Source organism: Musa acuminata, chromosome BXJ1-2 (genome assembly GCF_036884655.1).
Source record: "Musa acuminata AAA Group cultivar baxijiao chromosome BXJ1-2, Cavendish_Baxijiao_AAA, whole genome shotgun sequence".
Classification (NCBI taxonomy): Eukaryota; Viridiplantae; Streptophyta; class Magnoliopsida; order Zingiberales; family Musaceae; genus Musa; species Musa acuminata.
Window position 1 is genome coordinate 27,485,173 of NC_088328.1, and position 14,173 is coordinate 27,499,345.

Genomic DNA, 14,173 nt, shown 5'->3' on the forward strand with positions numbered 1-14,173 from the left:
GAATGAAACCCTTAAATAGAAAACTTTTAGTCATCAAATGCTCCGTGTTGCGTCGTTTTACCATCATCGACGGTGAGCGCATCCCCCTGCATCTTCTTCGTCGCTACCCCGGGAATCGGGACATCAAATTGACGGCGCTTCCTCACGTGTTCCCGGTGGGCGGCTGGCGGCTGGCGGCGGCGATCCAGGAACCGGCCCGGTTATGTCTCGGAGGCCCAGTTTACAAGATGGACGATTGAGCCCACATATATTTTCCAGCCCGAACTGCTTCGAGAAGAACTCGTCAACGGACTCTAATAGTTTCGTGCATAAATAGCTTATCTATCATAATATTATAAACATAATTGCAAATCAGTAATATATTTTCACAATATATTCACGTTCGATGGATCGGAGGAAAATTAATGTTACTAACTAAAAATGGCACACAATATTTGAAATTATGCATTTAAAATTTTAATAAATATATACTGATGTATTAATCTGTTCTCAAAATAGATGAATATATTTCCAAAAAATATATATAAATATGTTTCCAAACGTAACAGTCTAAAAATATAAATGTGATTCACGCAGACGTCGATCGACTATTAATGGTTGACTACATAGGTAAATGTGACACGATCGGTCTTTGCTTCTGCTGCTGCAATTTTTTTGGAATGAAGATGCCCAAAAGTCGCAGCCAGAGGAATGTGGTCTCGGAATCATCCTCTACATATAACCCCTTCAACCATGCACTCGAAAAGGGTACAGATAAAGGGATTCTGATTTGATGTCTTTCTCCCAAATCCTTGTAGAAATCTTTGCATCATTAATGGTCGATCAATCAAGGTGCCTGAATGTGGAATCATACATGATAGATATCTTTGATGACTTATAAATGCAGGGTTCTAATTCACTGTACATGGAATCTTCATCGGGGCCGTCATTATAGCGGACACGTATGTGATCTTCTATTTCTTGTGGGGATGATGGCATACAATGATACTCACTAAAATTAGTTTGGCTCACAAAAGAGAAATATGAATAAAGGCTTGTATAAATCATGAAGATATAGTTTTGGTTTGGCTGATCATTTCACTAGTCTCGAGTCCAAACGCAATGGCAGAGTCCACCACCATTACATCCGCAATCTCTTTCAGATGACCACCACATGCATGCTAACATAAGGCAGGAAGGTCAATGTCTCAGGAGGCACGGAAGGTGGATGTAAGTCTGGAGTCAAAGGAGAGCCGTGAAGGAAATCTAAAAATACTGCAGAAGAAGAAGAGGCACAAGAGGATGGATTTAGATGTCTCTTGTGATCATGGACTCTTGATAATAGATAGAAAGGTGGGAAATATATAAAACAGGCTTTGATTGGGGAGAGAGAGAGAGAGAGAGAGAGAGGCAACCCATGTGCACAAATGGAACCATAGAGAGAGAAAGTGTGTGTGGTGTGTGTGTGAGACAAACACGGAGAGAGTAGAATAGCAGTGACAAGAGGGGAGACGAAGAAAGAAGAAAGTCTTTATGGAAAGAAGAGGAAGTAGCCTATACAAGTGGGTGGCATGGGGGGAGGAGAAGATGCAGTAGAGGAGGAGGTGAGAGTAGAAGAGAAGAGAAGCTTATAAAGATCCCATATTTTTGGCTTTGCGTGGTAGCCTTAGAGGCGGCAAAGGAGTGAGTGAGGGGAGAGAGAGATGAAGGAAGGGGGCGGAGATGGGTTCGTGAGGGCGGACCAGATCGATCTGAAGAGCTTGGACGAGCAACTGGAGCGGCACCTCAGCCGGGCATGGACGATGGAGAAGAGGAAGGAGGAGGAGAGGAGGGAGAGGCGGAGGGAGGAGTGGGAGATCGACCCATCGAAGCTGCTCATCAAGGGGGTAATCGCCAGGGGCACCTTCGGCACCGTCCACCGTGGGGTCTACGACGGCCAGGACGTCGCCGGTAAAAAAAGAGATCGGAGAGATAGGAGGAATTCCGATGCATATTTGGTCTTCTCTGTCCAATAATGCTTGCGTTTTACTGCCGAAAATTGATCTTTTTGGCGATCGATTAGGGCTTTTTGCTTCATCGAATTTTCTCGTTTCGTGATTTCCTTCGAACTCTTCGAGACATCCCCTCTTTGTCTTGCGTCGAATCTACTGAATTCAATTGCTTCGAAGTGCTTCATCATCTTTCGAAGAATTCCCTTTTTTTTTCTAGATTATTTGTTTTTATTTTTTTTCTGTGGAATCCGTTTAGACTTATGCCCTTTCTCTCCGTCTCCTGCTGAATCTGTTCGTATTTTCTACGATGCACAGACTCTGCTTGTTCCTTTACGTAGTGATGGAAATGAAGGGGAAAAGTATGCCTACTTGTCTCGTCATCAGTTTGGAGAAGATTCAAATGCAAATTTCCATTTGTGATACCATGATCTTTCTGTTTACGTCTCTGCTCTTGTGTTTGCCGGGTGATATGCTTCACCTTTTGGGGTTTGGTACGCCCCGGTTGGGCTTATAAAGGCTATTGTTCATTGATGTAGCCACAAACCTGCCTGTGACTTCACATGCTGGGTGGAGTGTTTTCCGTGACACTTGTTGCATCAGTTGTTTTCTCCCTTGTACTTCATGTGAACCGAACTAAACAACTATTACTGGTTTGACGTGGGTGTTGGTCTTGTGATATCTAAAGCAGAACAGAAAGCTGTAGCACTGACAAATGATGACAAGAAATGGTTGATATGCTATGCACTCTGGGGTGATTGAGTTTGACATTGTGTGTGTTTGATGCATGGTAGTTCATCTGTTTCAGCATTAGCAGGCACTTAAATATGTAAAACAGACTAATAAAAGTTGTGTTTTGCTTCAGAATCATTCTCTGGGGTTTACCTGAGTGAGCACCGGAAACCACATCCCTCTTGCTCATTTGTTTTGATGCAAGATTTTTTTTTTTTTTTTTTGAGTTTTGCATGTTGACCATGGATTTGAAGACGATTACACATTCAGCGTGTACGCTGCACTTCTTTTGCTAGTTGTTAAAGGATATCTTTTTTACTGCTCTCAGTGAAGTTGCTAGACTGGGGCGAAGACGGAAACAGAACGGAAGCTGAAGTTGCGGCACTGCGGGCAGCCTTCTCTCAAGAAGTCTCAGTTTGGCATCAGCTTGATCATCCCAATGTAACTAAGGTAAAGATAGTTACGTAAAGATACGATATTATTTCTGTAACTATTGCAAAACTTTAATCCGAGTCATATGCTTTTCGTGTCCATTTGCTTGATGTATTTAGTTCTTTTATGTTGCCGTCATGTTAAGCAGAAAGATTAGGTTTACAAGGTGTCATCTGGTTGGAAATCTTCTCTGCATTCATCTTTTTTAATATGGTTATCTACTAATTCTTCTTGTTTGTGTGGCATTATGTCATTTTAAACTTCTTTTTATTTGCAGTTTATCGGTGCTGCCATTGGAGCAACAGACCTTAACATACAAACAGAAAATGGTCATCTTAGCATGCCAAGCAATATTTGCTGTGTTGTCGTTGAGTATCTCCCTGGCGGTGCACTGAAATCATTTCTTATAAAACACCACAGAAGAAAAATAGCTTTCAAAATAGTCGTCCAGATGGCTTTGGATCTTGCAAGCGGGTGAGAGTCGGTCTTAAGTTCTTTGATTCAGAAGCTCTTAGTTCACCACATATTTTTTCTGCTTGAATGTATAAATACTTTCATGCTTCTGATCCCTGTTAAAAGAGCTCTTTGCAAAATAAATCTGTTTGTGCAATTTGCATCTCTATCTGTAGGTTAAGCTATCTTCATTCCAAAAAGATTGTGCACAGAGATGTGAAGACAGAAAATATGCTTCTAGATAGAACAGGAAGAGTGAAAATTGCTGACTTTGGCGTTGCTCGAATTGAGGCTCAAAATCCTAATGACATGACGGGTGAGACAGGAACCCTTGGTTACATGGCACCAGAGGTATAAGATCCCTTTTGTGATGTTAAACACCATCATTTCTTTTCTCAATATTCTTTCCAGTACATTTTTCAGCAGCATGAACTATTTGTGGAGCTGTCATAATCATTAAAGATTAACTCATTTAGATTGTGTGTTGTATCAATACATCGTCTTGAAAGAAAGATTTGCTTATGATAAGCATGCTATGATATTTTTTGTTCTTTGAGTCCATGGCATCAAGATGACATATTAGGTTGTCTTAACTTAGACGCTTGTAACAAGGAAATAATTAGACACATATATGAATGTGAAAGTTAGTTCCTGGCTGTATACACAGATAACAGAATGATGTATGCATGTTGTCTGCACTATGTATGATTGCTTGCTAGAAAAGAAGAAAAAGTCAATCTGACAGAAAACATACTGAAAGAAAGCTTCTCCTGAATTTTGTTAGGGAACTATTAGGTTTGTTGATAAAGAAAGATTAAAGATTCATCTAGACAGACACAAACAAAATGATGGACAAAATAGAGAAGAATCGAAATGGAGCTTTCCTTGAGATAGAAGAACGAGTGAAAAGGGAGGTGAAATGAATGTAGCTCGGTACAAGTACAGCATAATCTGTTCTTTGTTAAAGATTACATTTCAGTGACATAAGGGTTTGTCTTAATTACTCCATTGTCTTGTTTAACCATGAAGCAGTAACATGGTAGTGACACATTTGCAGGTCCTTAATGGCAACCCTTATAATCGAAAATGTGATGTTTATAGCTTTGGTATCTGCCTGTGGGAGATATACTGCTGTGATATGCCATATCCTGACCTTAGCTTTTCCGAGATCACATCTGCAGTCGTGCGGCAGGTATGCAGTTCTCCCAAAGTCCAACAGCTGGTCGGATCACAACTGATCATCCTTAAATTCGCAGAACTTGCGGCCAGAGATACCACGCTGTTGCCCGAGCTCTCTGGCACATGTGATGAAAACCTGCTGGGATGCAAACCCTGACAGACGACCGGAGATGGATGAAGTGGTAGCCATGTTGGAAGCCATTGATACATCAAAGGGGGGAGGTATGATACCTCCAGATCAGCAACATCAGGGATGTTGCGGGTGTTTCGGCAGGTACCGAGGCCCTTGATCGGCTGCAAGCCATTGCTCTGGGGATGTTTAAACTTGGAAGAGACACAGCAATTTGCACAATCAATTGCAAATGTCGATGCAGAGCTGAGATATTATAGCAATGCATCTAGAGTATGTTCTTTATGTGATGATGTAAAGACATTCATCTTCATGTGTATAACTTGGCTTCTCACTTGTACTCTGGTTACCACACCTACGCATTAATATTCTTCTATGGCCTATCATCTTATGTGGACATGAAGAAGCACAAGGCTGCATCTTCATTTTCATTGCAGAGACAAGTGGCAGCTGGTAATTACTCATGTAAGAGGACTGTCAGGCAGACAAAGGTGGGGACGTGTAGCATTAACCATCATGTTATGGTATCCAATGTGTTTACCATTCATGGAGTCTTTTAAGTATTCTCTGTCGCCGAGCTGCTTGCTTGTTTGATGGAACTTGTCGATAAGAACTACATAATAACTTCTATCTGAGGTCCCGACGGTGATCCGAAATGCTATCGCCGTTTGTGTGTATGGATGTTGGCCTTGGGCAGACAGGTGGTGGAACTCGCCATATTTATGGCGGCCTCCTGCCACAGATGGCCTCGAACGGTGAAGTAGGCAGAGAACGAAGTGGAGGAGACATGGCCAGCGTTTGGGTGCCACTAATTCGAAGCCTCAGACCGCATCATGTACTTGGCTACCATCATCCTGTGGGCGGTGGTGGGTGGGTCCGGCCAACCTTTAAATGCCCACAGGAACATTCCGATCGCATCATGTACATGGTGTGCGTCGGCCGAAGCTTGTGTGGTCGCAGAGGCACGTGCCATTCCAGCATGAAGCCAACTTGACAGCTTTAATAACCTTGTCCGAACGATATGACGAATACAAGAGCATAATAGATAAGGCTTTCTCATCGAGCTCGCCATTTCTTTGTCACCACCATATCTGTTTAAGCTGGAGAAGCTTGCTTAACCAACCTGCATATAATAAATACAGCAGCGTCTCTGTCCCCCCTATCATGCATGCATCAAGCAAAACGTCGAGCACATAGAAAATGGCTCTGCTACAGCCACAGTAGATGTTTGGAAGGCATTCCTACCCCACCCCTTGGGATTATTACAGAGCAAACCAAGAGCCATATGCTTGCTGTTTGTTCCTCCAGGGCCTGCTGCTTTCCTGCGTCGCTTAAATAATCTTGATGTGGTGAGGGAAAGATCAATGAACCACGATGCTGGTTACAGCACTATTGTTCCTCCAGATTCTGCCTCTACTAAGCTGATTCCAACGCATCATGTCTGTCAATCAAATAGGTTGTCAATCAATCAAAGCTTCATGTCCATCATCTTCCGTGGGTAAACTCCTAAAATATCAGCTAGCTCTCATGGAGCTAATATGTCTAATTTAATGTCTTGTAGTGTACTAGACACAAAAGAGAAGAATGAAACACAAGCATAGGTTGAAGACACAAGTATATAATGTCAACATATAAAACCTAATTCAAATTATTCCTTTTATTAACTTATGAACAGTAATATTAATAAATCACTGGTACTAGTAAACCTAGAAGCCACATGATCTCTAATCTTCTACATCATTTAAATACTAATTAATGCACTATTTTTTCATTCTACGACACCCCCACACTGAGCATCTTGTTCTCTAATTTTCATCCTGATAATATTACTTAACTACATCTGCCTTCTAAAGTTCATGACAATTCCAAGTTTTGCCTAGATGTTCTTGAAATGGTTACACACATGCACACACACTTGGACAGGAACTTTGGCAGAAATGATACAGTGCATGCAACACTTGTAGGTAAACTTCATTTACACCTACACCCAGATTATTCATACACCAAAATGGAAGCATCAGCAACTGCATGAATAAAGACAACTATTATATCTCATTTAAGAAAGGGGTCATAACTAATATCAGGTTTGAAAATGAGTAAATACTCACCACAGAACAACAAAATGGTAAGAAACACAAGAATCTTGTCTCAACATATTATGTTCTGATGTATAACTAAATAAAAAAATTACATTCTATGATGGAGCAAAATAGCAGAAACAGTATAGGAACTGCCATGATAAACAGGCAATAGACGATAAAGATACTTAATAATTTCTCCTAGCTCAATAGCAGAGATTTACCATGACTTTTTTCTTGTCAATTCTACATGAAATATGTCTCCATATCTTTTCTGAACTAGGAAGATCTAGAGGAAGAGATTTCTCATTTATGTAGTTTCATTCCTGCTTCAAATATCTGCAATTAGCTTCTGCATATTAGGTTTATAGAGAATCCCATATTTCATGTTATAGAGTTCAAAACCATACATAAAGCATGGACACTAACATGACATGTACATGGCAAGATATGGGTATAATGACATGGAAAATATTGTAAAAATAGGGCACAGCATGGCAGTTCATAGCAACTAATACATGTATATTTGATTATAATTTTTTTACCATATACAATTTAGGCATTTGTTGCCTCTCTCTCTCTCTCTCACACACACACACACACACACACACGCCTGCTCTCTGTGTTGATCATCTTCCCAGACCAAAACCATTTGGTCATACCTAAGGTAAAAATACAAATTCAAGCAAAAGAAATAATGAACAGACATAAAGAACATAAAATGCATTGCCCAAGAGGAACCATGGGGTGCTTACTATATGACAAGCAGGTATTCATCAAAGGAAGCTGAATTGCACAACTACAGAGAATGTTGTTAAACACTACAAGAGCCTAATCGGCAGAAAGTTGAATTTGACTGAAAAACCATAAAGATTCTGCTTGAATAAACACAATAATTCGAAAAACAATGGATCATTATTTAAAGTCTTCTTGTAGATGTTCACAAGAGGTCTTTGAAAAGGCTTGCCATACTTAAAACAGCTAGTTAATTTAGCAAAACCAGACTACAAAAATCATCATCTCAACATGTTTTTAAAAAAATGATCCTTCGAGTGAAACAGCTTCCTTAAGTTTCTTGTAAAAGTAGGTATTGAAAAAATGATAGTCTCCTCTTGGTCATTCAGCCACAGATGAGGGCCTTTGCAGGTACCTAAAACAAGCCACTGCTCAACATATACAAACATGAATGTGAATGCTACCTAACTTTGTATCATCAAGAAATTAAACAAAAGTTAGATTTAGTAAAAGTGTTAAAAGCAATGCAGAGCAACTCAGAAGACAAGAATTGCTATTCTGTGCGCTGGTCTCACATTGGTTCTTATGGACAAAGTTAGATTTCATAAAAGTGTTAAAAGCAAAGCAGAAGACAAGAATTGCTATTCTGTGCCCTGGCCATATCTATTAAGCCAGTAAATTCAAATTACTGTGCACTGGTCTCACATTACAAAGATATATTATAGTCACTAGCACGTGACATTCTGAGCTATTATAACTACGAGAAATTTCTTATTCATTGACGTATATATAGAAGCGACAGTTTCAGAAGGCAATGCCATATACACACACATGCAGAAACAAGAGATAAGGAGGTCACTTTCATGAAGGAATCAAGAGATTGCTAGAACCCAGCTGTACTGTACATGTTCCTTTCAGAAAATGAAACAAAAGCCTTCTAATAATACATATCACATACATGCCAACTCTTGCATTAGCAAGCTAGCGTTCTAAATATATATGAACTGTAGGAAACTCTTCTGCTTAGCTGTGTTATCTAAAGATGCACGCAAAGATAACTCTTGTACTCACTAGTCTCTTCAGCTTAGCGTTCTAATTAAGAGTCTACACATGCTATGCTTGGGATTAAAGATGCAACTCACAAGGTGTTCGACTGAATTCCTCTCATCTGGTTTGCAGTAAGACCATACCAATCCTTGACCTATCCTTTGTGCACTAATGGCAATGAATTTCGAAGCATGATGACTCCATGCTACCTATATTAGTTGATTAAGAGATGTAGGTTTGAACAATTGGAACTGCTCGCAGAAGTTGACCTGTTGGTGGCTTTTGAATTGGAAACACGCACAATGATTGAAGATGAAGATAAAGTTTGGTTGGAGTTGCAATTTGGATCAGGTCATCTTAATTTCCATATGCTGGAGTTGCACAACAAGCAGGTGCAGATTTGGGGCAGAGATTTAGAATAGGAACAAGATTGGGCTTATTCTGGAAATCTGCCAGCTTCTACTTGTACATATGTCAATAGAGGCTATTCTTAGTTATCTATGGAGTTTAAGATGCACTTGATACAGGTGGATTTCCAAGTATACCTCTTTCATTTGAGGAAGCACAGCTAAGCGATCGAGTCACTTCAAGGAGGTGAATGCTATTTGTATTCATCAAGTGAAGGTGAATCTAATGTCTTGGTAAATCTCCAGCTTAGAGTAATTAGACTTGAATGGTAGGTAAAGAAGCAGCAATACTTCCACGGGCACCGAAGGAAAAGAAAGATGAGAAAGAAGCACATGCAGGTAAAGCAACAATTCATTACAAGGAAATAGGTCATCGACCAATCGGCAAGTTGGTTGACTCTGTCTATGGTGCATTAGATGCAGATGCAGCAACAAGCTTAACCTCGACAACAATGGAAGACATGGAGTTGGATGAACCAGCTACAGGTGGTGGGTGCAAACATTTCACTACGTCTTCAGTAGTTAACATATCTACGGTGGTAAAGAATAAGCCTGTAAACTTATTTCAGCATGCAATCAAACTGTGACACTGCAACTTCAGCATGAAGACGAGCACGGTGGTGGTGACTCAAATGAAGGTTAGAGTAATCCCTTTGCTGTAACACTGAGTTATAGAGCTTGACATTTAAGTGGAAATTTAGCATAATTTATACACATCTGTAAAGAATAAGCCTGTATAGTTATTTCTGCATACAAAATGGAATGGTATAGCACCAGCCTTAAGACTCATGTCAACCGATACAAGCTAACTACCTTGCAAAGGGTGTATTATACTCCCAGCACAATACAAGACCGAGTACCAATTCTCAAGAAGGAAATTCATGCTGATTACACATTTCAGCAAATTTAAAACATAGGATACGAGAAAGGTATTAGCACCATGCAGATGCATGCCACGGTTATTAATGTGGCTAGGTCAAATTTTGGCAAATGACAATCAGCACAGGGTAATACCAACTAATTTGACATTGAATTGCATCATGACATAGAAGTATCAATAAACCCCACGTCATGGCATGACACTCCTTGCTCGAGACAATTGGCACATTTAGTATGCTCTGGTGGTGTGACAAATGTCCAAAATAAACCAAAGTAAAATAAGTACCATCACAAAATTCAATTGTGAAAAACCAAAGTGAAACAAAAGAGAAAATTGTTTGCCATAGAAAAACAAAGAGAATTAGACTATGAGACCATGGTTAAATCCATCGAAAGTATATTGAAACTTAAAATGATTTATAAGGGTCTACTGGGTGTACTAATGTTAATTTCAACTTAATCATTTTGGTGAATGGTTTGAGCTTAACGAAATTGACATATCAGTTATCCCATCAGGTCGGGTTATGATAAATTGGTATCAGAGTTGACCTAATATTGGCGTTCGCCCGACACGCAAAGGTCGAGTGTCCTTGACCCCCATCGAGGTCCGCTTGATGCAACCAATTGAAGAAGCATAAACTTAACATGTCGGATAAACCATATGTCACACTTCAAATCCCTCCTATGAGAGCTCCCGAAGTATATCTTTAGGGGGGGGGAGGGAGTGGGGCCGATAATCAACCAACATATGTCCACATGTGTGGCAGTCGTGTTAGGCGCATAAACAGAGTCTGCCCTCTCTTTGTTTGCCTATGTGGACGTAAGTCCGACACATCGATTATAAATTGCCTCCCTTTCGCACCTATAAGGACAAGTGAGGCAGTTTTACACTGCACCCTCTAGAACATTACAAGGAATATTCTTTCCTCTTCTACCCATTCTAAAAGGTTTTTCACAGTATGGTAAGAGGAGACTTTTGGCTGATTAACCATCTTTACTACTTATACCGGGTGATAGGGGTCAAAATGGCGATGTGACACGCCATGACAGCAACCCCCTGAGCGACACACTGCCCGAGGCTCGCCATACCCTGCGGCAGCTCGGCCTCCCACGCAACCCCAGTGGCAATGTCAGACGCCACCGAAGGTACAGTCCTGCCCTGCAGACAACCACGTCAGGTAACATCAAACTTCATCTATAAATACCCCCAAACTCTAAAGAGAAAAGGGAGGGGGAGACACACAACCCCTACGGAATCGCACACTCAACACACGGAGGTTTCTCCTCCTCCTAAACCCCCTCCACATCTTTCTCTAACTGGATCGTCGGAGGGGTCGGGTCGAGCACCCCGACCCGACCTTTGTGCAGGTGCGAAGCCTTCGGAGATCACCGCCTTCGGATATCCAGCGGGCTCGAGGAGCGCCCCCACGGAGATCACCGTCTTCCGGACCCGAACCAAGCCGCGACGGCCCCGACGCCACGGCTAAAAAAGTTACTTACCGTAACACCGGGTATAAAAGGTTATTCATAGCATGGTAAGAAAGGATTTTTGACTGATTAACCATCTTTTACTACTTTTGTCCTCAAGGTCAGCTAACGTACTGTCCGAAGGTTTGGATCAGGAAACCCGTTCCCGACCCCAGTCCATCCAACTCCTTCAGGAGCATCTCGGCGATACTTCGTCCAACTTGTGCACACGCCCCGAACCACATCGGGCTGACAAAGTCGTCACCGATGTTTCCGCCATCAACAGCAAACCATTGCTTTTGCTACGACCTCCTTCCGTCATTTGTTCGAGTCCACGATGATCAACTTATGTAATTCACCAATTCATATAACTTTCTAGTAATGAACCAGAAAGATACCTTCTTTTCACGAAACTGCTACACGAAACCCTATATTTTCAAGAACTTCCGATCCCGAACCCTATCCTCTCGCATTGTCGTTAACGCTCTACCGAACTTAAAACCCAGACGACGCACTCTTCCTCTTATTCTCCCAATCCGATTGTCGTCTACCACAGTCTAGATTCCGATCCCCGTCCTCTCCCTTCATAGTCATCAGGCACAAAATCTCTCAAATCCTTTCTCCTCTCAGTCTGCGTACACATCCATCAACGGAACCATTAAGCGTACCTCGGGAACATGGGACAACTTCCTCCGATCGAGCTCGTCTGCATCTGGCGGAGGCTGGCCCTCAACTTGGCGCCGCTATCGACCAGCCGGCTCCGAATATCCGACGAGAGATGATTCAGCACCCTTTAGATCTTGTCCCGCAGCACGTGATCGGAAAGATGCGCGAGTTCCGACGCCTCCGCCGGCGCGGCGTCCCTCCCGCCAGGCGCTGCGGCCATGACCTCGACCTCCGCCGTCGTCTCTTCCGGGGAGCATCTCCTTCCAATCAGTCTGAAGAGGTTCCTTCACCATCTCTGGCGAAGAGAGGGCAACTGAGCACGATCAAGAACGAACGAGAGCGAGATATTCCAGTGGTGGCCGTCGGCGTGGTCGTGATGTGATGTAATGTATAAAAGAGGAAGGAAGGCAGATCGATGGAAGAGGGAAGAGAATGCTGGACGATTTCCTCGGGCCCACATAACGAATGAAGAACATGAGTTGAATCGACGCTCTCACTCCAGAAAACCTAAATAAATATTATTGAATATAATACAATAAGGGTTCCAAATATTGGATTCTTTAAAATATGGCATATTCTTTTGAAAACACTAAAAATGAAGTAAAACGCCAATATGATTATATCACAAAAGAAGGAATATAATTATAATATTGCAATATGAACGAACAATCAGTTTCTTTAGTCAATTTCTGAGTTTTTTAAAATAAAATAAATAAATAAAAATTAAAAATAATAAAAAATTTATATTTATGTGAATTAATAGGGTTAATTACATATTACCTTCTATAATTATTTATCCTTTAACATATCTACACTTTCAAATATTACATTGGGATCGCTGCATATGAAAATAAAATATTAATATTCTAAAAATATTAATATCTTAAAATAATTTTAAAAAAATATATAAGGATTATAATACTAAAAGTAACTATTTTACGATGGATGGAGCCAATAAATAATATGATCATTCTTATAATATAAGATTTCCTTAGGATAATTATATCTGTTAAATTCTCTCTCCATATTATGGATTCCGTCACGTGGATACGACCCTCGCCTGCCAGCCTAAGCGCAAAGCCTCGGGAGGCAGACGCAGCACCACGTTGGGTGTGCCACTAGGAATTCGGGATGACGACTGTTCTCCTCTCACACCGTCTGAGGCTACACTAACCAATGTCACCTCAACAAGGATCGTGTCGGAAAGCTTGGAATGATGCCATGTGGCACCATTCCACATATCTCGAGTGGTGAACGTCCAAAGATACACACTTGTCGCTCAGGGAGTCAACCACCATGCGAGGGTCGCGTACGGTCGACCCCCAAGCACTATGATAAAAGCCCTTTGCCAACATTTGACAAGGGAAAGGACATTGGACAAGAGCATTCCACTAACTTGATTTTTGGAGGGGCCTAAGTCAAATTTCCCTCCCCATCCCGACCTAAGCTGATGTGCAAGAATCCAACGACGACAAAGGTGGCAGGCTCGCTGAAGAGACACATCCCAACCAAATCCGAGCTTAAATCGATCAGGCGAAGACCTCATCCCCGAGATGATCTTAGACATCACCCGTTGGATCAAGCCGTACGAACTCCTTAGTCACAGCATAAAGTTTACTAATACCCTCGATACAAAAGATGCATAATTAGGGACGGTCTATACGTGGGCCTGTAACTAACGGCCCAAACATCGAAGGGGTTGAAGCCCATAGTAGTATTCATCTTCGTAATCGAACTTTGTTAAAAGACTAACATGGATATCGAGGTCTTCACTGTCACAAAATCCATATTATCTTCCACTAGAGGGAGATGCATCGCGCACCAAAGTAGCAGTCTCCATTTGGCGTTCGAGGGGAAGCCGGGAATCAATCGAAGGGTCGAATACATGCCTACCTTATCTTTATCTTGCAAGTTGTGCGAGAACTTTGGGAAAAGGATGCCTCGAGACGACGGATTCCCTTGAAGGTGGTGAGTTCATGGCACCATCAGAACAGCATCACG

The 14,173-nt window shown here is 41.6% G+C and overlaps 1 protein-coding gene and 1 long non-coding RNA gene across 2 annotated transcripts; one reads left to right on the forward strand and one right to left on the reverse strand.

The window, feature by feature from the left end:
• Window positions 1-1,345: 1,345 nt before the first annotated feature.
• On the forward strand, window positions 1,346-5,269 carry LOC135606768 (serine/threonine-protein kinase 54-like). The gene is made up of 6 exons (XM_065097954.1): window positions 1,346-1,929; window positions 3,028-3,149; window positions 3,409-3,605; window positions 3,761-3,935; window positions 4,642-4,776; window positions 4,841-5,269. Exons 1-6 carry the CDS (start codon window positions 1,683-1,685, stop codon window positions 5,051-5,053), a joined length of 1,089 nt encoding a protein of 362 aa, XP_064954026.1. The 5' UTR covers window positions 1,346-1,682; the 3' UTR covers window positions 5,054-5,269.
• A 2,598-nt stretch (window positions 5,270-7,867) lies between these two features.
• LOC135606773 (uncharacterized) lies at window positions 7,868-12,758 on the reverse strand. The gene is made up of 2 exons (XR_010484962.1): window positions 12,175-12,758; window positions 7,868-8,121 (listed from the first exon to the last, which is right to left on the reverse strand). It is a non-coding gene; the product is annotated as an uncharacterized LOC135606773 (long non-coding RNA).
• Between the last annotated feature and the right edge of the window lie 1,415 nt (window positions 12,759-14,173).

Bases quoted from the DNA above. Each gene is read 5' to 3' on its own strand.
- LOC135606768 (XM_065097954.1), top strand. From the start codon at position 1,683: ATGAAGGAAGGGGGCGGAGATGGGTTCGTGAGGGCGGACCAGATCGAT. The intron at 1,930-3,027 runs GTAAAAAAAGAG...TACTGCTCTCAG, and splicing joins CGACGGCCAGGACGTCGCCG to TGAAGTTGCTAGACTGGGGC. The intron at 3,606-3,760 runs GTGAGAGTCGGT...CTCTATCTGTAG, and splicing joins GCTTTGGATCTTGCAAGCGG to GTTAAGCTATCTTCATTCCA.